The 26,300-nt window shown below is 40.0% G+C and overlaps 1 protein-coding gene across 1 annotated transcript in view; it reads left to right on the top strand.

Annotated features, from left to right (window-relative positions):
* Positions 1-26,300, top strand: part of SLC7A14 (solute carrier family 7 member 14) — a 68,865-nt gene that overhangs the window by 21,788 nt on the left and 20,777 nt on the right. The window contains exon 2 of the mRNA XM_087965295.1: positions 3,720-4,221. Coding sequence (XP_087821421.1) covers positions 3,921-4,221 — 301 coding nt within the window. The 5' untranslated portion in view covers positions 3,720-3,920. The remainder of the gene's footprint in view (positions 1-3,719; positions 4,222-26,300) is intronic.

The raw sequence follows: 26,300 nt of genomic DNA, 5'->3' as shown, positions 1-26,300 counted from the left end.
ACTTGTGGCATTTAAGCCTTAAGGAACATTATGCTTCCTTGAGGTTTTTTTTTATGGCTCCACAGTAGGATACTTCTAAGTAGAGCTAGATATTGACAGTTTAATTAGACAGCCCTCAGTGACAAATGTTCCAGATGTTTAAATGTTGCTGTGATATTTATGAAAGCTGTATGCTTAGGAAGTCTGAGAGGTTGCCCCACTTTATGAGGGGAAATAACATCCAAACTTCAAATTGTTTGCTGCCATACACCAATGCTCATTATCTAATCTTGGCCACAACCATCCAAGACTTGCTGAGGGACTAACCACAAACAGTGAGGGCTGGGTCTGTCACATCCACCTCCCTGAAGCTTAGCACTGGCTCCCCACAGGGGTGTGTGTTCAGTCCCTACCTGTACTCACTGTACACACATGATTGAATATGTCTGACCCATCCACTTTGATCATTAAGTTCGCAGATGATACTACCGTATTGGGTCTCATTACAGGTGGAGATGAAACAGTGTACAGGGGGGGAGGTTCAAAAATTATCCTCATGGTGACTAGAAAACAACCTGCACCTAAACATCAGCAAGACAAAGGAGATGATGTTAGACCTCTGGAAGAAGAGAGAGGAACCCGTCCCACTTTACATCGAGGGGGGCTATGTGAAGAGAGTTTCCTCCTTCAAATTCCTGCGAGTCTACCTCAGTGAAGATCTTACCTGGAAAATCAACACAACCCAGGTGGCCAGAAAGGCCCAACAGAGACTCCATTTCCTTAGAGTCTTGCAAAAGAATAAAGTGGAACAATGACTGATGACCTCCTTTTACCGGTCCACAATAGAAAGCATCCTCACATATTGCATTACAGTGTGGTATACTGGTTTGACAGCCGCGGATAGAAAGATTACAGAGGGAGGTGAGCACAGCACAAAACATGGTGGGCTGTTCCCTGATACTACTAGATGACATCGCTAGGGCTCGCTGCCTTAGAAGAGTGAGGAAAATTCTCAGGGATGACTCACATCCCAGTCAGCACTTCTTCACTCTCCTACCATCAGGTAGGAGATATAGAAGTATAGCCAGCTGTACCAACAGGCTGAAGAACAGTTTGTACCTATCAGACTTCTCAACGGAAAATAAGTTCATGTCAACATAGTATGATAGTCTTGCGGGGCTGGTGCATTGTGCAACAAGGTCACATAATGTAATAAGATTGGGACTGGGTTAGGGACTTTTGTCCTCACTGTGAGTTGTGTGGGTGGGTGGGTGCACGAAGGGAGCCTCAACAGGGGTGGGATTCAAATTTTTTAACAATCGGTTCTGTGGGCATGGCTTAGGTGGTGGACAGGGCTTGGGGGTCATGAGACTGGGTGGACATGGCTTAGTGGTCATGTTATTGGCTGGGTGTGGCCAACTCAATATCACTCACATCAAGGCATGCATTCCTCACCTGGCCTCTCATGACTGTGGGGATGCTGCAACAGTCGTAAGTGTGAAAAATGGTCATAGGTCACTTTTTTCAGTGCCATTGTAACTTTGAATGGTCACTCCACACAAGGAAATTACCAGCAAAAAAGGAGAAAAAAACTCCAGAGATGTTCCTGAGACAGGAAGTTTAGTCCTGCCAAGAATGTAATAAGGGTTAATGGAGAGGCAGTTTCTGTAAGCAACACCAGAATGTTTCCTTCCTGCCTTCCTTACAGGATTAGACCAGTAATTTCTTCTAACAGCCAGTTCTCCGAACTGCTTAGAACAGTGGCCCCCCAACCTTTTTTGTGCCACGGCCCGGAACCGGCATCACAAAATGATCCGCGGCCCGGTACTGGCATAGGCACGCATGACAAGGCAAGGCGAGCCGAGCGACCGGCCAGACAGCCGTCCCCCGCCACCTTCAACTCCTCCTTTGTACCTTTTTTGTGCTTTTTTGTGCTTTCTTAATCTCCTCCGCCATCGGGACGGCTCTTCGTTCGAAGCCGCCCCCGCCTTCGATGAAACTAAGGTGCGAGGATTCCTTCAGGACCCAAATGCCGCTTTCCAACCGGAAAAGCTCACCCGGAAGCACTTTCTCGTCGAACCAAGATGGCAGCGCCCAGCAAACCGGCGGCCCGGTAGAAAATGATCCACGGACCGGTACCGGTCCGGGGCCCGGTGGTTGGGGACCCCTGGCTTAGAATGTTAGCAAGTGAATAGGTGCGAACTGGTAGAATCCCACCCCTGAGGCTGAGCCAATCTCATTGTACACATATTGTACTCTGACAGTAAAGGTAATAATAATAAAAATTGATTAAAATGCTGGTGGAAAAAATTAGAGAGTGAGAGCCCACAACTCAGTGACCATCCTTTTGCAGCCAAGGGCTACATGTAGTCCTTGGATTGGTCTACCATTATCTACTCTGTTATAAATTATTTGTGCCTTCAAATCAGACCTCTGGTGACTACCTAGTCAATTCCATGCACCTTTCTTGGTGAGATTTTGAAAGTGGTTTGCCCTCCCATCTCCTTCTTAGGGATGAAAGAAACTGACTGGCCCAAGATCACCCAGCTGACTTTTGTGGCTAAGGCGGGACTTGAACTCACAATCTTCGACTTTCTAGCCTGGTGCTTTAACCACTAGACCAGTCAAGAGTATTCCTAGATCAGATAGTTTTATTGCTTGCCTTTGACATTGCCTTTTGGTGTTTTTTTTTTAAATGAACCTCTTATTTTTGTTTCCCATGCTAGCAATTATTGGTTGTATTAGAATTTTTTATGAAGATTGTTGTTGGTATTTTCTTGTAAAGCAGTCTGGGATCTTGGAGGAAGAAGAGTGAGATAGAAATACAAATAATCCAGAAGATCCTGGTGGGAGGAAAGTGAAAGATGAAACTACCAAAATGGCAGCCATCACTGTGTGATTGAAGCTGCCATCATGATTTTTTTACTCCTCTGCAGATACCCATCATTATTATCAATGTAGCAATTGCAATAACAATAGCACTTAAACTTATCTACCCCTTTGTGGTGCTTTATACCACTCTCTAAGTGGTTTATACAGAGTCGGCATATTGCCCCCAACAATCTGGGTCCTCATTTTACTAACCTTGGAAAGATGAAAGGCTGAGTCAACCTTGAGCCAGTCGGGATCGAACTCTTGGCAGTGGGCAGAATTAGCCTGCAATGCTGCATTGTAACTGCTGCACCACCAAAACTCCTCCTCATGATCAGCATGCATAAATCAAACATTGTTTTGTACCCACATCTTATAAAGGTATTCTGAATATCCTTTGTCTTGCCTAAGAACGACAGAAACGTTTTGGCAGAAGTTCCTTCTGAAATTGCCACCAGCAAATCTACACTGTAAATCTGTAACTTAAGTAGATTGGATTGTAAGAAGTGCCTGATCTTAAGACACTATTTCAATCCAACTGGACCATGCGTTCTCCAGGATTTAGAATTTGACTTTGTTTCCAATTCTCTTTGGAAATTCCAGGGTTCAAAATTGGAGTATGAGCATAAAATTCCAATTTTGATCCCTGGAATTTCCAAAGAGAATTCTATGTGCTCTACTATGATAGGGTCCCTCCTCTGCCAAATTACACTTTCTTATACTGAAATACTGTCTAACCTTACTGTGATCATTCCACAGGATTAGCAATTTTATTGGTATTCTGTCATTTATTAAGTTCTCCCCCTTTTGAGCCTGTTCTCTCTGTATCTTTCCATTCACTGTTTTCTTCTTCCTTTTCCTTCTTGCAGGAGCTTACAAGGAAGAAGTGACCACAGAAGAGTTAGAAAAGCTCCTCTTCAGATTCACAAGGATGCGCCTTTGAATTGCCCTGGACCTTTGGCAAAGTGGATTGTTTATCTTTCAAAATTCATGCTGTGCAGTTTTGTTCCTGGAACTAATTGACCTCTGCAAGTCTACCTGGTGTGTTTCCTCTTGCTGTTGTTCTCACAATGAGTGGTATTTTCTCATACTTGGATCCCCGGCGGATCCAGTGGGGTGCCACATGGAATGCCATGCACTCAAGAATCCTTCGCACCAAACCAGTAGAATCCATGCTGGAAGGCACAGGCACCACCACCCATGGAACAAAACTGGCCCAGGTACTCACAACCCTGGATTTGGTTTCTTTAGGCGTTGGAAGTTGTGTGGGGACTGGCATGTATGTGGTTTCTGGCCTCGTTGCTAAGGAGATGGCAGGCCCTGGAGTCATCGTTTCCTTCATCATTGCTGCTGTAGCCTCCATCTTGTCTGGTGAGTTTTTCCTAAATTATACTATATACTATACTATAACTTACTGCACCTCTGTATGGTTTGCCAATTGCACAGTGGCAGATAGGACAGCACTCCAGAGGTTTAACGTCATTGCCCAGAAGATAATTGGTTGCCCTCTCCCCTCTTTGGAAGAGCTTTATAGCTCCCGCTATCTTAAGAAAGTTCAAAACATTCTCAAAGATCCATCTCATCCTGGGAACCCTTTTGTTGAACTACAGTATTACCATCTGGCAGACAGTACAGGATACTAAAAACAATGACAAATAGGCTGAAAAACAGCTTCTATCCCAGGGCAGTAACTCTGTTGAATTCTACTGCATAGTGCAATATTAATATATCAGGGGTTTTCAATTCAATGTGTGGAGTGTGGCGGATGTGTGGTTGTGTTTATTTTCATAGTGATAATGTACACTGAAGATGGTATTTAATTTTGTTGTATGAGGTGCGATGACAATAAAGTAAACTGAAACTATACTATGCTAGATTTACAGCAGGAGTGTCAAACTCATGCCCCCCGGGCTGGATGCGTCACACGCTGGCCACGCCTACCCCCATTTTAGCAAAGGGGGGAAAGTTGCGGTACGTCATGTGATGACAATGTATCATCATGAGTTTGACACCTCTGATTGAGACCTTTATACTTTTTCCAATGCAATTATTCTATCTTTCTGTGACAGAGACACTTCTTGAGGCCTCTTGTATTATTTTTGAAAATTAGTTTATATATTGTATTTTTTTTAATGATACATAGTTTGAAGGAGGTGTATCATTGCTCTTCTTTACTAATTTATTTAATTAGAAATATTATAGGCCACTTATCTTAAATGTGTAACTATAAAGACTCCCTGCCTCGAGTCTTTCTAACTAAATGGCCTACCACAGTGATGGCTAACCTTTTCGTTGTTGCACGCTGAAAGTGTGTGCGCATGCACCTACACATGCCAGCACCCACAATGTGATACACGCATGACACACACCCATCCCCTATGCATTCATGCGCAACACACATTGTGTGCCTCTGCATATGCACGTATGGCCTCCCGTGCATGTGTGGCAGATAACCAACAATCAGCTGGCTGTTGGAAGGCGTGTGTGCATGCTCAGTGGATCTGTTCTGGGCGATGGCTCGCGTGCCGGCAGAAATGGCTCTGCGTGCCACTTCCAGCACGTGTGCCATAGGTTCGCCATCATGGGCCTGCCATCATCTTTATCATTATCATTATCAACATCATCACTCTAATCTTCTCCCTTACTCAGGGGTGGGATTCAAATTTTTAACAACCGGTTCTGTGGGCATGACTTGGGTGGTGGGCGTGGCTTGGTGGGCATGTGACTGGGTGGGCATGGCTTGGTGGTCATGTTATTGGCTGGGCGTGGCCAACTCAATATCACTCACATCGAGGCACGCATCTCCTCGCCTGGCCTCTCATGACTGTGGGGATGCTGCAACAGTCGTAAGTGTGAAAAATGGTCATAAGTCACCTTTTTCAGTGCCACTGTAACTTTGAATGGTCACTCCACACAAACAAAGTACCAGCAAAGGAGGGGAAAAAATCTGCAGAGACGTTCCTGAGACAGGAAGTCTAGTCTTGCCAAGAATGGTTAACGGAGAGGCAGTTTCTGTAAGCAACACCAGAATGTTTCCTTCCTGCCTTCCTTACAGAATTAGGCGAGTAATTTCTTCTAACAACCGGTTCTCTGAACTGCTTAGAATGTTAACAACTGGTTCTAGAGAATAGGTGCGAACTGGTAAAAATCCCACCCCGCCCTTTCTCCATTCTACGCTTCTGGGATCTCTCAATTATGAGATTTTTTTCTAAAAACTTGCCTAGGACACGACTCCTAAAGTCCAAGGACACCTGCACCCAATTATTTATTTATTTTTTATTTATTTTTTATTTTGTTTTATTTGTTTGTCAATTGCTTACAAGATAATAGGTATACGTCTATAATAGGTATAGATCTTCCAGTTTGAGCTTCTTCGGCGACAGACCGAAACCTCGTCACTCCGAGGCTTCGATCCGTGCTCACCGCTGGAGCGCCCCGAGCCGGCTGGTTTTGGGGCTAAGCCACCCCGTAGAGGTGGTGAAGAGGGGGGAGACTGCCTGCAGGGTTGAGGAGAGCCGCATCTCTCCTCCCCAGCTGGCCATTACTCCCTTTCCTGAAGGCAGTTGTAGCAGTGGTCAGAAATGGCCACCACAAAGAAGAACTTGACTGGAAAAGAATGTGCAGGAGGAAGATAAGAGAAAGTTTTGGTTGACCAGGTCAAACAGCAAAAGCAACAAATAAGGTACCCTGGAATTTAAACTTAACAACATTGTTCCCAAAGAAGATTTTGAAAGCTGCAAAGGAGAGAGAGAAGGGAAAGGATTAGTTTTTTTTTCTTCCCTTCCTTATACTGACAGCTAAGAGACTTAAGCAAGAAACTGAAAAAAAAAATCCACTTTGACATTAATAGGCATCTAAGCTGAAAATAAAAGTCAAAGGGATAAATAAAGATTTCTGGACATTTAAAAGATTTTAAAAGCTGGAAAGGAGAAAAAAAAAGAATAGAAGGGCAAGATCTGGAAAAATGCAGGAGACTGCCTGGAATTAAGGAATGGAACTGTAATTAAAAGGAACTTACAGTGAAATTTTAACAAGATTCCTCAAAGATACATTTTAATGGAAACTTGGTAACAAAATAATAGAACCCCAGGAAGAGAAAGTGGAAAAAAGAAGCAAGTAGAAACAGCCTTGGATTATTTGGATTACTTGGTGATTTTTGGTTTTTGCATCTAGATGACTAAAATTAACTGGGTGGTTGTTTAAAAGTTTTTAAAATGGTATCACTCTTAGAAGAACTGAAAACGGAACTTTAAAAAATGGAAAGAAGACGCACAAGAAGGGAGAAGTTCTTTTGGTTTCATGTTTCAATTCTTAGAAATGGAGATCTGGAACTATGAGAAGCAACAAGAAACGCTTGCAGAACAAGAAGATTGGGACAAAGAAGAAGCCATCTTTAATCATCAAATAATTTTAAGTGGGGGGAAAAACAAAAAGGGGGGAAAGAGAGTGAAAGGTTTAAGATGAGAAAAAACAACCAAAAAGAAGAAGAACAATTTGAAAGATAAGTATAATATTAGAAAGCAACAGAAGAGGGGATTACAGATGAGAGAGTTAGAAGTAGAGAGATGAGGGGGTAAAAAGGGGAGGGGGAAGAAGGCAAGGAAAAGAAGTTGTAAAAGACAGAAACAACAAAATGGAGAAACAGGGAAAAGATATAAGGACTGTAACCATAAGTTTGTTTAGAGATAATGGGTGAAAATTTAATTGTAAAAGGGATTCTGTAAAGGTACATAAGATAGCTTTGTTATTTTACAAATAGAAATAACTTTAGAAAATATGATGATGGATAAAATATTTATTGTAATGCAGTGGGATGTTTGTTCATAAATAAATGAATTAAAATGATTGAGAGAATTAAAAGGGAACATTTTTAATTATTAGTAATGATTTATAAAAATATAAGTGAGAAATATGGAAAACAAAGAATTAACTATGGAAAATTTATAAGTGTTCCCAAGGAAGTATGATATTCAATTGAAAAGAAATGTTAAAGATGTTAAGATTTTAATGCATATTAATGATAGAATTGAATTGGAATGGAATGTGTTTTATTTACATATATATAGAATTTTTTCTTTTTAAGAATATAGTGTCTATTTTAAGAATGTACGAAGCAAAATTCGATTGGAAGTTATGTATTATATTGAATGCTATAATCTTAAAGCTATACATTGAAGCTTAAATAAGCTTGAATGGATAAAATTAAAGGATATAAAGGTGTCATATTCTAATTGGTAACTACAGGGAAAAATTTGCTTAATAAGAAAAGATAATGTGAAATTGTAACAGGACAGACAAAAGTATAAATATAATGATTTGAATTGAGATAATAAAACAAAGTTGAGAAAATTAGAAGAGGGGAAAAACTATGTAGAAAATATAAAATGGTAATAAGATATGGAATAGAATATAAAAATGAGCATGAAATTGAGTTTTGTGTCTGTATGAAGAAGTGATAACCTAGGACCATGCTATTTTCAAAAAAGATGTTTTATTTGTATTTTGTTTTTGTGAAAACCCAAATAAAATTTTCAAAAAAAAAAAAAGATAATAGGTATAAGTATTAATACATGGATACATATAAGAAAAATAAAAGAAACAATAGGACAGGGACGGTAGGCACGTTGGTGCGCTTATGCACGCTCTGCTCCACCCCACTGCCAAATTTGCTGTTCTCGGGGCAGTTAGGTAAATGTTCTACAAATACGCTTCAGATAATGCACTTGATTTACTAAGTGTCTGGCTTGGTGCTGAGATATGCTTAGACCTCCTCTTTCAGTTAGAATCAACAAGTCCGATAAGGCCATTCTAATAGAGAGTGCTTGGAATTTCTCCAATCTTAAAATGGGGCTGCGATCAGAAGGAGGGGTCCTCTTGCTGTAGAAATCAGACTTGTGCCGTTCCCTATTAGCTTTTTTGGGAAGTAAGTCAAGATAGATCTTCCCAAAAGCCTTTTTAGCTAGTTAAGATAGTGTTATAGGAATTCTTCATGGCTACTCCAGTTTAGGTTAAAGCTGACTGATGATTCTAAAGGCTTACAATATGAATTTGAATTGAAATAGGATATTTTATTCATGCGTATACCATCAAGAATCATATACTGTAATTGCAATAGCATTAATCTCGAATGAATAAATAAATGAATGATGTATCCTGGTTCTAATCCCCTAGATATAAGTCTTAACATTCCTGCCCTGTCCTTCTGTCACTGAAATTCTGTTCTATTTAGCTGAAAATTCTGCTCTATTTAGCTGAATGTTCTCCTCCAGTATCTTGAAAAAGAAGAACAAGAGCAGTGGTTCTCAACCTTTTCTTCACCAGGGACACCCTTTAAAATACCTTTTGTGGCCAGGGGTCCCCAAGACTTAAGATTTAAATCAGAACATTTTTTTCAAGCTTTTGTGGATCCCCTGTAATGATATCATGGCCCCCTCCCAGGGTCCAGGGACCACAGGTTGAGAAACACTGCTCTGGAGCAAGGTTGTTGAACTCAAGGCCCGTGGGCTGAATACCGCCCACGGCAGTGGTGGTATTCTATCGGTTCGGCCCAGTTTTGGTGATCCGGTAGCAGCGATGAGCAGCAGAGACCAAACAGGTTCTCTCTACTGCTCTGCTGTTGGGCCCACCCACCCGTCCGGGCTCCCATATTCACCTTTATCTGCTGAATTTGAAGTGCAGCTGCTATGCGCGGCACAGAAGAGTGGCGCGTGGCAGCTGCTGAAGCAACTAGGATCATGCAGGCTTGCAGGAGGTGAGTTGGAACGCCTCTGTGCCTACACAAACACCTCTGTGCCTGCACAAAGTGCGTGTTTGGTGCATGTGTGTACACAAAGTGTGTGCATGCACCCAAAGCGCGCCCACCAAGCCACACCCACTGAACCGGTGGCAAATAATTTTGAATCCCACCACTGGCCCACAGGTTGCTTAGATCTGGCCCTGGAAAAAAGCAAAGGACCACCACCACCACATCTCCATTTTCACTGGCAGAGGGCTAGCAAAACAAACACAAAACAAAAGGAGAAATGTTTCCCCTTTTGCATTTGGACATGCAAGAAGGGACAGGAAAGGGGAAGGGAAAAGAGGAAAGGCAAAGTAAAAGAAGGAAAGATGGGGAGAGAGCAAGGAAGGAAAAATATGGAAAGGGAGTAGGAAGAAGAATGAAGAGGGAAATAAAAAAGGAAGGAAGGAAGGAAGGAAGGAAGGAAGGAAGGAAGGAAGGAAGGAAGGAAGGAAGGAAGATAGATTATAATGAGAGTGAGGGAAGGGTCTGAAGGAAGTCCTGCCTTAGCACTTGGCCACCACAGGTGCCCCTGACATGAGTGATGTCGAGTTCGCCCCGCTCAACATGGCCATGCCCACCCCTGAGGTCAAACACAACCCTGATGTGGTCCTCAGTGATATCGAGTTTGACACCTCTGCTACAGACGTTCTTCTAGACTGTCTATCAGAACAAGCACGCAGGAAAAAATTAAAATTGTGTACTCTCCTTTACATGGGTCAGTTCAGGTTTCATAATCCAGTCCCAGGTTAAAATCAATATTTAAAAAAAAACTTTCCATAGCCAAAAGGGAAGTTTCCCACCAATCAGAGTCATGCTCAGCAATTGACTGGATGTGTATACTGTGGTTGGATCTATCAACAGTTATTAGCAATGGAAAGTATAGGTTTATCAGAGACATACCAAGGGAAGGACCGTGATAGAATGCATACCTTGAACTTCTAGCCATCCAGCTACACTTCTGATCGAATCCAACAAGTTTACACTGCTTAGGTCTCCCAGATTGGGGGGTATACAACGCCTTCATCTTCAAACCATGATTAAATGTTAAAGGGCGTGGCAATGTATTTCTGCTACTCATACAGGTCAAAAAAAAGAAAGCCACACCGAACAGAGCTTTTATATAGTATGATACCAACTACTATTGCATTGCATCTATCAATAAAATGCTAATGATAACCACTATAATAAAATGTTTCATCTAATGTTGGGTTTTTTTTAAAAAATACTGTCTAAGAGTGGTGTGCTATGAAAAATCCATTCGTTCTTCTGTTCTTTTTTTTTTTTACTGTCTTTGTGCATGGAAATGGATTTTACACTCTTTTTTGAGGCTAGAATTCTCAGTAGAAATTAGCTGGGGTAGCTGACAAGACTATCAAGCAAAATAAGGTAGAAACTTCATCTGGCAGATTTGCTTTTTTGCACTTGTTCCAAATGGTAAGCTTCTTTGCACATCTGCTTTTTGTAGGAAAGTCAATTGATTTCTCAGTTTCTCATTAATAGGTGACCCTGTGGTATATAAGAGTCCAGATGTTATATCAGGAAAACAGTTGTGCCATCAAGCTAGGCTGGTGATAAAGACAAGAAAATTCTAAACCCTGGAAAAGATAATGCCCTTCTTGAGACATTTTCTGCATTTCCCCGTCAAATTAATATTTGTTTTAATTGTGGTTTGTTGATCAGGCAACAATAGGTGAAACCTCCTGTAACAATAACTCATTCTGATTATTGAATGAAGCAAGGATGAGCAAACTATCTCAGTCTGAATTTTCTTCTTCTTCCTCCTCTTCCTCCTCCTCCTCTTCCTCCTTCTCTTCTTCTTCTTCTTCTTCTTCTTCTTCTTCTTCTTCTTCTTCTTCTTCTTCTTCTTCTTCTTCTTCTTCTTCTTCTTCTTCTTCCCCTCCTCCTCCTTTTTCTAATTAATTCTTCTAATTCTTCTTCCTCTTCTTTTTACAGTGTTATTAGGATAGATCTCATGATATACTGTCATACTGAGTAGAAAAATTGTGGATTTGGAGATTAAGGATTTTAAAGATAGAAGTGGGCGTGTTAAGCCTCACAAAGGCTTAGAGGCTTAACACGTCCATTTTGTCTATTCATTCTAGGCAAAATAAACTCAATCCCAGCATTGATTTTGCCCCTGAATTTTAGAGTCACAACAATCTCAGGCTGTTGCTCAAGGCCACAACACAAAGACTTATACTTTGCATGAATTGTAAAGTACAAAGCACAATGACAGACCAACACCACTTCTTAAGTCAAAACTAAAAAAAGAAAAAGAAAGGAAGAGCAGAGTTATGTGAGTCCGGCTACAATAAAGAGTACATGCAAGAATAAGACAATCCTGTTTTGCAGTTACTAAAGCACATGATAGCTGGGTTGTTTTAACCAACGTACATTCAGCGTCACTATAAAGACACACTTACTTGTATATCATTTGAGCAAAAGGTTTTTTTTTATCTGAACTTAACAGACTTCAGTTCTCAAAGGGCAAACCTTTTTCAGGCTGATACTGAGTACATGTCTGGGGGAAGTTCATGGCTGATCCTTGCAACTACATCTGTCTATCTCTGTATCTGTTACATTTGTATACCAACCAGTGGTGGGATTCAAAAAATTTTATTCCCGGTTCTGTGGGCATGGTTTGGTGGGCGTGGTATGGGTTGGTGGGCGTGGGTTGGTGGGCGTGGCAGGGGAAGGATACTGTAAAATCTCCATTCCCTCCTCCCCCCACTATAACCTGCTTTCCAGCTCCGTTCTCCTGTGCAGGGCAACAAAAGAAGACCCAGCCAATCAGCTGGGACTTGGGAGGCAGAGAATAGATGGGGGCGGGGCCAGTCAGAGGTGGTATTTGCCAGTTCTCCGAACTACTCAAAATTTCTGCTACTGGTTCTCCAGAACTGGTCAGAACCTGCTGAATACCATCGCTGATACCAACCATTCTACCAAGACATGCAATTTAAAACATCGCCTGTACCATTAAAAATCTCCAATACACTTGAAACATTCACAGCTGCTTCAAAATATCCCTGATATAGTCAGTATCAAATCGTCACAACATAGGTGATGACAACAATAACTGAAGAACCTCATAACAATAGGACTGTCAACCAATTGATAGCAAGAAACGACATACAATACTGTCTTTCTTCTGATTCTTAGAAGAATTAATGGAATCTCCATCCATTTCAGACCATCACATTCCCTTTTTTTATCCACTGGATCGAAAGCATAGCTGTGAACTGTACTATTAGATTTTAAGAGGCACCCCCAAATCAAAGTGAAATGTTATAATCAAGCTTTTAATTCCAGATTTAAAGCTGCTTTTACTGAGAGGGGATTGTAGTGAGATGTACAGTGAAGGTGTACTGTTTTTCTGATTAACCATGGGGTTGTTCTATAGCAGGGGTGTCAAACTCAAGGTATGCGGGCTGGATGCAGCCCACAGGGTGCTTAGATCTGGCTCGTGGGGCCACCCTGGAAACAGTGTGGGATTGGCCCGCGGTGACTCTGCCAGCGAAAACATTTTCACTGGCAGAGTGCTGGGGCCACCGCAGGCGCCCCCAACATGAGTGACGTCGTGCTGGCCACGCTCACCCTGGCCATGCCCATGTGGTCCCCGGAGGTGAAACACAACCCTGATGTGGCTCTCAATGAAATCAAGTTTGTTCTATAGGAAGCAAAAGTGCTAAGAGGAAGCTTCATTGATCTTAGAACAAGTGCAGATTTTATATACATTCAGTTACAATTTACATAAAAAACTAAATACGTAGCTAACTTTCAAAACCGATACAACACCTTATGCCGACAGATAAAGACAGAATGCGCCTATTTCCACTGCAAGCAAGAGGAAAATCTTCTACGCACAAAATCCACCTTTGCCTTCTATAACTTTGTAAACACCAAACTTAAAAGACTCAAAAACCATCCCACCCCTAAATGGTCCTAATGGGAAAGCCTATAGCGATGAAGCCATTAAGGCAAACCTCTTCAACACGTTCTTCAGTTCAGTCTTTGTAAACAGTAATGGCTCATGCCCCACATTTCCTAATCGTATGACAACTAACGGCAACGATCTACAAATTGACTTTACTGAAAATAACGTAGAAAATGCACCACGCCACCTTAAACCATCCTTATCTATTGGCCCTGATGGCTTATGTGCATTCTTCTTTAAAAAGCTCTCCACTACTATAGCAGAACCCCTAAGCATAACATACGAGATATCATTCAGAACCATCTCCTTACCAAACCTATGGTCTTTAGCAACGGTCATCCCTATTTCCAAAAAAGGTGACCCCAACCTGGTTGAAAAGTACAGACCAATCTCATTGTGTTGTGTCACGTGCAAAGTTATGGAATCAAGTATTAATCAATGCATTACCTTCCACATAGAGTCAAACAACTTACTCTCCAATAAACAATTTGGTTTCAGAAAAAAAATATCCTGCAATTTGTAACTTTTACACTGCAAAACATATGGACTACACTACTTGACCAGGGTAAAGCAATAGATGTAATTTATATTGACTTCTGCAAAGCCTTTGACTCAGTGGTACATGACAAACTACTATTAAAATTAAATTCTTACAGCATTTCCGGATCCCTTCACAAGTGGATTACTGCCTTCCTGTCAAACAGGCAACAAATAGTAAAAATAGGAAATGCCCTATCAAACCCTGCACCAGTTATCAGCAGTATCCCCAAGGGAGCATTCTATGACGCACACTCTTTACACTCTATATAAATGACCTTTGTGATCATCTTATTAGCAACTGCATCCTATTCAGTGGTGATGTAAAACTATTCAACACCACTGTCAATGCTACCATCATTCAAAAAGACCTTAATTATGTGTCTGAATGGTCTAACAGTTGGCAACTTCAAATCGCTACCAACAAATGCTCTGTCCTACACATTGGTTAAAAAAAATCTATATACCAAATACAAGCTAGGCGGATATGACCTTGTGATGACCTTCACTTTGTCAAGGACCTTGGAATTCTCATATCGAATGATCTAAGTGCCAAAGCTCACTGCAACAGGATTGCCAAAAAGGCTTTAAGACTTGTAACTTTAATTTTATGAAGCTTCTTCTCTGGAAATACTGATTTGCAAACTAGGGCATTCAATTCAGCTCTGCTGTCTGGAATCTGCACTGTATATCAGACATAAATACAATTGAGCGAGTCCAGAAGTACTTTACCAGAAGAGTGCTACATTCTTCTGTTCACAACAGAATACCCTACAGCACCAGACTTGAGATTCTAGGCTTAGACAACCTTGAACTACGCCAACTAAGATTGGACTTAAGCATAGTACATAAAATCATATGTTACAATGTCTTACCAGTTAATGAATATTTCAGCTTTAACAACAACAACACAAGAGCACACAACAGATATAAAGTAAATGTAAACCACTCCAAACTCAATTGCAGGAAGTACTATTTCAGCAACAGAGTGGTCAATGTCTGGAACTCACTACCTGATTCTGTTGTCACCTGCTCAAACCCCCACTCCTTTACTCTCAAACTAACTTCTATTGACCTCACCCCATTCCTAAGAGGTCTGTAAGGGGCGTGCATAAGCGCACAATTGTGCCTACCATCCCTGTCCCCAATTATTAGTTACTATTCTTGTATTTAAGCTTATGTTTATTCTGTTGTATTGTAAGCTTTTGACAAAATAAATAAATACAAAAGAAATACAAATACGAAATACATCTGTCCAGTTCCCAAATGTATATGCAGAAAAAGGAAAGGGGACAACTTCTTAGAGGAAAAAACTGAAGTTTTCCATAAGAAATGTTTAAAAAGTGTTGCATGTTCAACACTGGGAATAATGAGTAAGTGAAAAGAGGCCTTCACTTATTATTTTACAGCAGCTACTTCAAGTGTCAGAGATGAAATACAAATAAAAATTAGAAGAGACTATTTGTAGCTCCAAGTTGAACTGTAGAATCCTTGGTGATCTTTGAGCTTGATTCTTTTCTTGTAGACGTTTTATTACCAAAGTAGGTAACTTCTAGCACTGATGATGTTACTTAGTTGGGTAATTAAATGTCTGCAAAACAACCAACCTCAGAGAGCACTGAAAACCCCCAAAATAAAGGTTACTTTTGACTGAGCCTCAAATGCAATTCTTACAAAGAAGATGCATTTAGGAAGAGTATTTGTCTAACAATGAGCATTAATAACAAATCAGGAATTTGATTAATTGCAAAGTAGCTTTTTGAAGGTTTTAGAGACTGGGAGACATACAGTATTTGCAGAAGATGTGATGATTATTTTTGAGTTGGTTTGAAAGCACCTCTGAAGAAGAAACCAGATTCTAAGAGTCATAGTTTTGAATGTTAACTATAAAAACAACTCTTGGATGGTTTCCCCAGGGAACCTAAAACATATTATTTTTCTTTCACCTGATTTTGAACAAAGAAATTATTGGCTGTCATATTCAACTCAATTAAAATTTCTCATGATGAAGGTACTTAATTCATAGGATCAGGTGAAGGGGTAGCTTATTTTCCCTCTCTCTGAATAAAGGAAAGACTAAAAGATTGAGGTGCACTGGCTGTGGAAAAGAAATATTATGGAGAAGGATCCATTATGATGTTTCTGGTGTTCTCTGTGCTGTTTTGTGTATTATCCCCATCAAACCATCAAAATTGACATGCAGACTACAGCTTGCCTGGCCCCTTCATCCTGCAATTATGAAAAGAAAAACACCTATTGTGCATATATCATATATTCCAGTATATTCTTTGAAAAGCCATGTCAGGTTTCTTCCCCATCCCTTTGTCTAGAGAAAATGCTAATGGGAAATATGAAATATGTGAATAGTCAAGAGAGAACTACTACAAAAAGGGAAGAAAGCAACATATTTTTCCCCATTTAGGTGGCTGTCATACAGCGGGGATCTTTATTCATCATGAATGGGCCAATCTGCTTTATTTAGGATAGACTAAATAATTGGTGACCCACTGGGTCATCGTTTCAGAGATATTTCATTACCAACACAAAGAATCACAATGATCAAGGACAAAAAAGGGTGTGGAAAAGACTTCTGATATTCTGCCAACTTGATTGCAGCTGATTTTCCTCTGGCAGCCAATGATGGGACTAGTCTATTTGTCCTCCAGAGCAGTGGACTCCAACCTTAGCTACTGAGAGCTGCAGTCCACAAGGCTTAAAGTTGCCAAGGTTGGAAACCTGCTCCAGAGGGCTAGGGCCGAACCAATCTATCTGATCTCCAGAAACCAAAGGAAAAGTTGATCAACCCAACCTCCAGAGGTCTGGGGGGGAACAATATATTGAACTTCTGTGTGGTGGCCCCTGAAACATCCACAACATTGCCAAATTTCAATCCCATGGGGCCTCAGATACTTGGCTGCCTAAAATGGAGTCTAAATCAGCGGTCAGTCACTAACTGGTGGTCCAACAGGTAGAATCAAATTTTTTAGCAAGGGGCTGTCTGTCCTAATGACTGCATGGGTGGGAGTGGCTGGGTTGGCATGGCCAACTCAAAGCCACTCCCACCCAGTCACATGACCCCCCCCAGCCACGTCTACCCAGGGTTTTGTTGCTCCTGGTGTTTTCTGTGGGAAATGGGTCTCTCTCTCTCTCTCCTTCCCTCCCTCTCTCTCTCTCTCCCTCTCCCTTTCTCTCCCTCTCCCTCTCTCTCCCCCTCCCTCCCTCCCTCTCATTTCTGTTTTTCTCTCTTTTTCCACCCCTTTTCCCTTTCTTCGTTCTTTCTTTTTCTTTTCTTTCTTTTTCTTTCTTCCTTTCTTTCCCCCATCTCTCATTTATTTCCCTCTCTCTCATTCTCTCCCTCCATCATTTTTCCATTTCTCTTTCTTTGTCTCCCCTTTTCTCTCTCTCTCTTATTTCTTTCTTTCTTTCCCTCTTTGTTTTTTTTCTTTTTCCTCTCCCTGTTTCTTTCTTTTCTTTCTCTTCCTTCTCTCTCTCATTTGTTTCCCTCTCTTTTCCCTCTTTCTCATTCTCTCCCTCCAGCTCTCTCTCATTTCTGTGTCCCTCTTCCCCTTCTCTCTCTCTCTCTCATTTGTTTCTCTCTTTCCTCTCTCTCATTCTCTCCCTCCATCATTTTCTCATTTTTCTCTCTCGCCTGAGCCGACACGAAGTGGACCCTGGCTGGTGTTGAGCTTCCCACGAAGGACACGGAATCGCAAAAAGCAGCCAGTTGCAGGCAGTGCATTTGCTTTTTCTCTTTCTTTTTTTTTACTAAAAATTTTATTTGGGTTTTCACAAAACATAATACAAGTAAAATTTCTTTTTTTGAGAATAGCATGGTCCCGGGTTATCACTTCTCCATACAGACAAATTCAATTTCATATTCATCTTTGTGTTCTATTCCATATCTTATTACTATTTTAACATTTTCTCAATAATTTTTCCCTTCCCTCAGTTTTCTCAATCTTTTAATTATCTCATTCCTTTCTAAATTCAATTATATATATCTTTTTCTAAGTTTCAATACCTTTCTAGTCATCATATTTATACTTTTGTCTGAACTGTTTCAATTTCATATTTTCTTTTCTCATTAAACAAAATTTTCCCCTGTAGTTACTAATTGGAGTATGACACCTTTGTATCTTTTAATTTTTATCCATTCAACTCTTATTTAAACTTCAATTCATGCCTTTACAATTATAACATTCAATCTAACACATAACTTCCAGTCGTATTCTGCTTGGTGCATTCTTAAAATACGCACTAAGTTTTTAAAGAGAAAATATATATATAACAATAATAAGTAAAATACTTATTCTATTCCAATTCAGCTCTATCATTAATGTTAGTTATAATCTGTGACATCTTTAGCATTCCTTTTCAATAGGATATCATACTTCTAGGAACACTTATAATATTTCCATAATTTTTCCATGTTTCTTTCATATTCCTCTTCACTTAAATTTTTATAACACATAATAATTAATATGTTCCCCTCCTTTCCTAATTTCATTCTCTTTATTTCATTTATTTATTAAACATTCCATTCCATTACAATGAGTATTTTATATGTCATTTTAATCACACTTGTTTCATATTTTCAAAGTTCATTTCTATTTCTAATATAACAATACTATCTTATGTACCCTTGCAGAATCCCCCTTTCAATTAAGTTTTCACCCATTATCTCTGTGTCTTTTACGTTTTCCCTGTTTCTCTATATCCTGGTTCTGTCCTTTATAATTTCTTTTCCTTTCCCTCTTCTTCTCCCTTCCCTTTTTGATCCCTTCTCTCTCTAATTCAGATTCTCTCTTCTGTAATCCTCTCTTCTCTTTCTTCCTAATGTTATAATTACTTTTCAAACTATTCTTTTTTGGGGTTGTTTTTTCGGATCTTAAATTTTTCACTCTCCCCCCCCCACCCTTTCCTTTCTTTCCCCCACATAGAAATACATTGAAGATGGCTTCTTCTTTGTCCTACCCTTCTTGTTCTACAGGCATTTCTTCTTGTTTCTCATAGTTCAGGATCTCCATTTCTAAAAATTGAAATACGAAGCCAAAAGAACCTCTTCCTTCTTGTGCATCTTCTTTCTGTTTTTTAAGTTCAATTCTCAATTCTTCCAAGAGTGATACTATTTTAAAAACTTTTAAACAACCACCCGATTAATTTTAGTCCTTTAGATCCAATAGCCAAAAATCCAAAAATCACCAAGTAATCCAAATAATCCAAAACTGTTTCTTCTTGCTTCTTTTTTCCACTTTCTCTTCCTGGGGTTCTCTTATCTTGTTACAAAGTTTCAGTTAAAATGTATCTTTTAGGAATCTTGTTAAAGTTTCACTGTTAATTCCTTTCACTTCCAGGTGGTCTCCTCCCTTTTTCCAGATCCCACCCCTTTTGTTTTTTTCCTTCTTTTAAAAGTTTTTGAGAATCCAGAAATCTTTACTATCCCTTTGACATTTTATTTTCAGCTTAAATACCTGTTACTGTCAAAGTGGATTTTTGCCGATTTCTTGCTTAAATCTCTTAGTTGTCAATATAGGGAAGAAAAGAAAAAAAGCCAAATCCTTTCCTTTCCCTTCCCTCTCTCATTCACAGCTTCAAAGTCTTCTTTGGAAACAATGTTGTTCTTTATAATTCAAATTTCAGGGTGCCTTGTATTGTTGTTTTTCCAGTTCGACCCAGTCAGCCAAAAACTTTCTCTTCTTATCTTCCTCCTGCACATTCTTTTCCAGTCGAGTTCTTCTTTGAGGTGGCCATTTCTGACCACCGCTGCAACTGCCTTCGGGAAAGGGAGTAATGGCCAGCTGGGGAGGAGAGATGCAGCTCTCCTCAACCCTGCTGGCAGTCTCCCCCCCTTCACCACCTCTACGGGGTGGCTTAGCCCTGAAACCAGCCAGCTCAGGGCGATCCAGCGGCGAGGACAGATCGAAACTGTGCACAATCGCAGATTTTGGTCTGTCACCAAAGAAGGTCAAACCGGATCTGGCGCTTTTTCTCTTTCTGAGATTACATCAGAAGATGTAACTGCTGATTTTGTTTTGTCTTATCCAACTCCTCATGTTTAATTGGTGGCTTCCCACAATATGATAAAGCCCCAGTGGAGTTCCTTTACTATCTGTTCCTTGATATTAAATTGTCCTGTAGAAATTCAAAGAGGCCACTGACTTGCAAAGAGATGCTTATTTCATGAAACCTAAGGCCATTCACACACATTCTTTGCCTGTCTTGAAACCCTAAAGGTATAAGAACACATCAGTCCACCCAGGATGATTTTACCAAAAGAGTCCTTCTCCCTTTTGAAAAATATTTGTCTGTTACTTGTTTGTTTGCTTTATATGGTCTCCTATCTCACAATGTGAATTCTGGGTGGTGTGCAAAAATTAAAATCCAACAATAACCCAGGTGCCTCAGATGAATGACAGTCATAAAATATATCAAGCACCTTCTACAGAGAAGATACGATTCGTGGGTTCAACAAGATGACATTATTTAATTGAGCAGAACATGCTGTCTCTGCTCGATCTGATGAGTGAATAAAAAATATAACTAAAAAAGGCAGCTCTGTATGTAGCCTGGCCCTATTGAATTAATTTCTCTTTTTGCAATAATATTTAGTGTATTCAAGGAAAGTTAAAATACAAAAGCCCAAAATATTAAAAAAAAAAAAAAACTTGGGGGAGAAACACCACAAGCAAGACATTGAAAAGAAAAAAAAATGTCTTGGAAAAAAAAGATTAACACATATACACATAACATCCATTAATATTGTATTGTATTAATCAGCATTCAACCAGGGAAGATGTTACGTAAATTAATTTCAGTTAAATCCTCTTTCATCAGATTGAAGGGAACTGCTGGAAAATACTGTAAACTGCAGGGGTTTATTTATGCGTACATGCAATGCACAAGATAAACTATAAAATAGCAAGTGCCCCATCTAAAGAAATTGGCTAAGCCACGTGTTCCTTTAATAGCTGGCAAATGTGGATGGAAATGGAAGTCCCTATCTTCCCACTTTGTAGTTTGTCTAAGATGGATCTTGCAGAGGAAAGAAACTGAAAAAATGTGGACAAGTGGCTCTAAGAGTGGAAGAAATATAAATAAACACTAACATTTGGAACACAGCTGCATGATAAGATGTTATGACCAATATTCAGTAAAGCACCTTTTGCCAACTAAGGTGTAATTTTAGATGCATATAGAACCAGGGGGCGAAAAATGGGGAAAAAATGCTTTAAGGAACTAAAGAGCCAGGGCTTATAGCCAGCTCGATAAAAAAAGAAAAGAAATACACAGCTGTGTTTATTGTTCCCAAATATTATAACATTGATTATCATACCAGCCATGTTTTGTTATTGCTTATTATTTGAGACAGGAAAAGAATTTAAATGGTCCTATTTCCATTTCCAACCAATTGATCTAAGAGTCTGTTTTGATTTTGTTAAAAAAGAAAAAAGAATTACGCCAAATTGAGCAAATCTGCTCTTAATTCAAAAGAACATTGCAGAGTCACATTAGAGCCTCTTGTTGAAAGCTCTGCTGTTTTTTAATAAAATGGAAGAAACCTTCACAGCCCACATGAATGCTAAATAAACCAATAATCAACAGCTGTATTATTTTCACATAACACCAAATGACTTGGTTGCAGAATAATTGGATTTCTTGCAGATAATGCCAGGCCTCCAGGTATCAGAATGCATAGATCTACTGTTTTACACAGCAAGGGGGGGAAAGAGAGGAAAACTAGACATCTTCCAAGAGAGGTCAAAGCATATTTTTGCTGTGTTAGAAGATAATTGTTTTAAATACATAGCACCTTCTCTAAACATAACTGTTAATTTGGCTTGTTAGTAATAGACAACAGAATTTTTCACAAATGAAGGCAACATGTCCCAGGATAGTGTTGCAGAATCTAGTCTGGATTGGTTACCAGGACCAGAGGTTCAGTCTTCCGAGCTTTCAGATTGGTGTTGGAGTCCATCCTCAGGGAACTTCTCTCTAGCAGAGTGTATGCTTTGAGCTATTCTTTGGGCTATTCCTTATATGGTAAATTATTCATTGCAAAGATCGCTTGGAGGTAGGAGATACTTCCAATGTAATCTACCAGATCCCCTGTGTAGAAAGTTATCACCCACCCCTCTCCTAGAAGAATGAAATATTTTGAGAAATATGAAAAAGGCAGAATATTATATTTCCCTGGATGAGAAATTGAGAAACATGCTCTTGGAGACAGAAAGCAGCCCCCACCTTTCTTGATGGTCCTCAGCAGATGTCAGCACTTAAGAGATAAAGAGCTTATTGAGATCTAGGTAGCTCTATTCGTAAGCAAATTCCCTGCAGCAAGGTCTGAACAAATGTAGGTTTAGCCCTCAGGCACAATAGGAATTGCCCAACAAGCCCTTTCATTGCATCAACAGATTGAGTTTGGCTCAGACAACCTATAGAGCCAGCTATGACCTCTACAACAGCCAATAGAATACATGTTCTTGAACAGGAACAGGAAGCTCAAGTTCAAAGCCCAAGAGAAGATATAAATATCCCTCACTCTCAACTCCATGTGGTCAGCTGCCCAGAACCACCCATGTGCTTCTGCTTCATCAATAAATGGACCCTCTTTCCAATCAGCCTCCAGCCCTCATTTTGTCTCCAGTGCCTTTCTCCCGGCTTGGAACTGGACCTGGATATTTCTTCCAACACCTGCATGGATTGCCCCTGTGAGTATATAGGACAGACAGGGGAGCTAACCATCAGACTGCAAGAACACAAGCAAGCTGTCAGACGAAGAGACCCCAGATCATTAGTAGCCTCACATTGCAATGAATAAGGACATAATTTCAATTTTACAAGATTGTTGGATGAGTAGGCACAAAAACAGCCGAGGAAGTGATTGAAGCCTGAGAAAGGAGCCACTCAACAGTCAACAGGAATGTTGACTGCTTCTCAGGTACTTAGGAGGAAAGGACTTGGCAGCACAAGGAAACAACAGTCAATAGCCAGCCATCAACACTCCAACTACTAAAAAGCCACACATAGACGGGCCCCATATAAATACCACACACAGCACATTGCTAGAGAGAAATTCCCTGAGGATGGACTCCAGCACAAGTCTGAAAACTCAGAAGACTAAACCTTTGGTTCCAGTGACCAACCCAGATTGGATACTACAAAACAATTTTTTCTTTTCCCCTGTTATTTCAGTCTAGTTTTTTGGACCTCTTTTTAGAAGCGTTGCTATTTGTTGAATGGCATTTATGGCTGGTGGCTGCCAGCTGAAAATATTTGTGACCCTGGCCAATGTAGGTGAATGACAGATATGGAAAAGGGACATTAAGAAGGACTGTTCTTGTTTTCTCCTTCTCTTCTTTCTACCCTGATCACAGCAGGGCCTCCAGCTCTGTCTTGTTCCTGCCTACTTCTAAAGGACTCATGATTCAATTTTTAAATTAACATCTGAAGGCATCCAGTGGAAATCTGCTTTAATTTTTTTTTTCATTTGTCTTAGGCTCACATGATGTCATGCCTCTTACTAATTTTAGATCTCTGCTCAGAAGCTACTCTTCTAGGGCAGCCTCCTCGCATTTATTTTATTTTATTTATTTATTTTTTGGTGACAGAGAGGAAAATGTTTCTGTTCTGTTACTTCTGCTGGCTTGAATTTTTGACCAAAAGCTTCTCAGGTCTTTCCACTTTTATGGCCATGCGCATTGTTAGTAATGGTGATGGAAATGATATCAACACCTTTAATTGGACATGCACAAAATTAGTCCAAAATGGTTAACATCTTCCAGATGCCAAGTATTTACTAAAATATGTGTTGGGTCTGATTCTTTCAAGTGGAATGCATTGATTTGATCTCTATTTATATGTATCTGGTAAATTAGTTTAATTACTTATTCATTACTTGTGCAACCTATGGACTTTGAGTAATTGTTGGGTGAGATGAAAGGTCTTTGCAGCTTTCCTTTCAGGGTGCTTTTCCAAAAGGATTGAATATCAGGGTTCCGGCGATTGCCCTAATTAAATCATGAGCCTTGAGTCAAAAGAATCCGAAAGATTTATTAGGAGCAACATGTCAGCATTATCCCAGTTGAAGCCAACTTTGACATATGTGATTTACGGTCACCTGTGACCCTGTTTCCTCCCTCCTCCCTGGGTGTGTCATCAATCAGATTCTCCAATGAAGGATTTTCATGGGCAGAAGATACAGTAGTGTAGCTACAATCTTTGTTAGATATGCATGGAATGTACTTCTGGTTTCCCCCACCCTCCTGCTTATGGAAACTCGAAAACAGACCTAGAAATTCTTTACGAGTTGACATTGAACAGGCATGGATTTTCTCCTGGAGCCCATTTCTTGTGCCTTTTGGAACAGAACTTTGGAGGAAGAGAAGGGCTGAAAAAAGTGACTTATGACCATTTTTTCACACTTATGACAGTTGCAGCATCTTTATGGCCTTGTGATCAAAATTTGGCCACTTGGCCACTTGGCATTACTGTATTTAGGACAGTTTCAATATCCTGGGATCTTGTGGTCATCCTTTGAGATCTTCTGATGAGCAAAGTCAATGGGGAAGCCAGATTCACTCAACAACCATGTTACTAACTTAATTACTGCAGCGATTCACTTAACAATTCTTGGCAAGAAAGGTCCTAAAAATGGGGCAAAATGCACCAGGCAAATCAGGAGATCCAAGCAGTTCAAAATGGTTATAAAGATTAATTGTAAGCTTAAGCTCTCTGTAAGAACCTGAACTACTAAAGGTCAGAGCAACTTGGTGGTAGATAAGGAATTCATGGTGGGCTGGACTTAGATCTGTTGTGGATGTGAAGGGATTCATGGGTGATGATGCATTTGACCCCTCCCTTAGGCTCACCCTAATCATCTCCTACATGAAACTCACTTAAGCAACTGTCTTAGCAACAGAAATTTTGGACTCAATGGCGGTCATAAGTTGAGGACTGCTTGTATGCAAATGTTTCATACAAAAACTATAACCAGCTAGTTAGTTTCTTCTTAATGAGCACTCAATTTTAATAACTGCATCATCCACACCATGTTTTCAGCAACATTGCAGAAGGAGCTTGGTAACCTTACTCCCATGGGTTTCTTTCTTCTTTTTTCCCAACCTCCTCCCCCCCCCCCCCGAAAAAAAACTTTAACCTACAGTTCTACAATTTTTTTTTATAGTCTTCCAAGTACACCAACTAGATCTAACCCTGTTTAGATCATATAACCCAGATAAGGTACATATTTCATTAAACCTTATTTCCCCACAGGCAAAAGTTAGTAGCCAACTTCATTTTGAGTCATAACAAGACCAAGCCTGGAACTAAACACCCATGGCATCTGTTTCATAAATCTTTCAGACATGGTTCCTCTCTTGCATTTGTAGACAGCATGCATTTTTAATCAGCTTTGAATATTACTTTATATGCAAGCCAGAGTTTGAAGAGTCAGCTGCGGGTGAGGGATAGTGTGAATTGGTGGTGGGGTTTTTTTTTCATTTCTTTTGTTTTCTTTGTCAAACTCCCTTTTATGTAGCTTTAAACTTTTATGTAGCTTAAGCTTGGCTTCATTTGTACAGTATGTACCAAGAAGAGGGGCACCAAGTCCCTGAACACCACTGATAGGAATAAAAGTCTCAAATATCCCTTTGAAAGCTGTTGTTTCCAAGAGTACATTTAAAAAGAGATTGAAATGTACCAGATCTTTGACTTGTATCATAAGGAACCATTAACGTCTGCGCCATTTAACACATTCAATGGCTTTATTGCAAAAATGGGTAAAATAAAATGGCCACAATTCCATCTTATTGTGGGAGAAAACTCCCAAAAACTAATTTGGGGAGCAATGGGGCAGTAGAGAGTATTATCAGAAGAGTAGATATAGCATAATTTAGCATAATCATCACGCTTTAAAGATTTATGGCATTATTTTGTATGAGAAATGGCTATTTATTACCCCGTGTTCTTTTAAATGTAAAATTGTATTCAGGGGCATATTTGCAGGCCGATGATGTGCAGACAGGGGTGTATTAACCATTAAGCAGACTAAGCACATGCTTAAGGCACCTGGCCCAAAGGGGGCACTATAAAAAGCTTAAGCTTGGCTTCATTTGTACAGTATGTACGAAGGAGAGGGGCACCAAGATTTGTTGATGCTTAGGGCACCAGTGAGCCTTAATCCACCACTGTGTGCAGAAG

The sequence above is a fragment of the Notechis scutatus genome, chromosome 4, assembly GCF_049901735.1.
Source record: "Notechis scutatus isolate UNSWTSFEM ecotype Mainland chromosome 4, rNotScu1.2, whole genome shotgun sequence".
Taxonomy (NCBI): Eukaryota; Metazoa; Chordata; class Lepidosauria; order Squamata; family Elapidae; genus Notechis; species Notechis scutatus.
The sequence above is the reverse complement of the archived record's forward strand: the minus strand, read 5'-3'. Positions and strand labels throughout refer to the sequence as shown.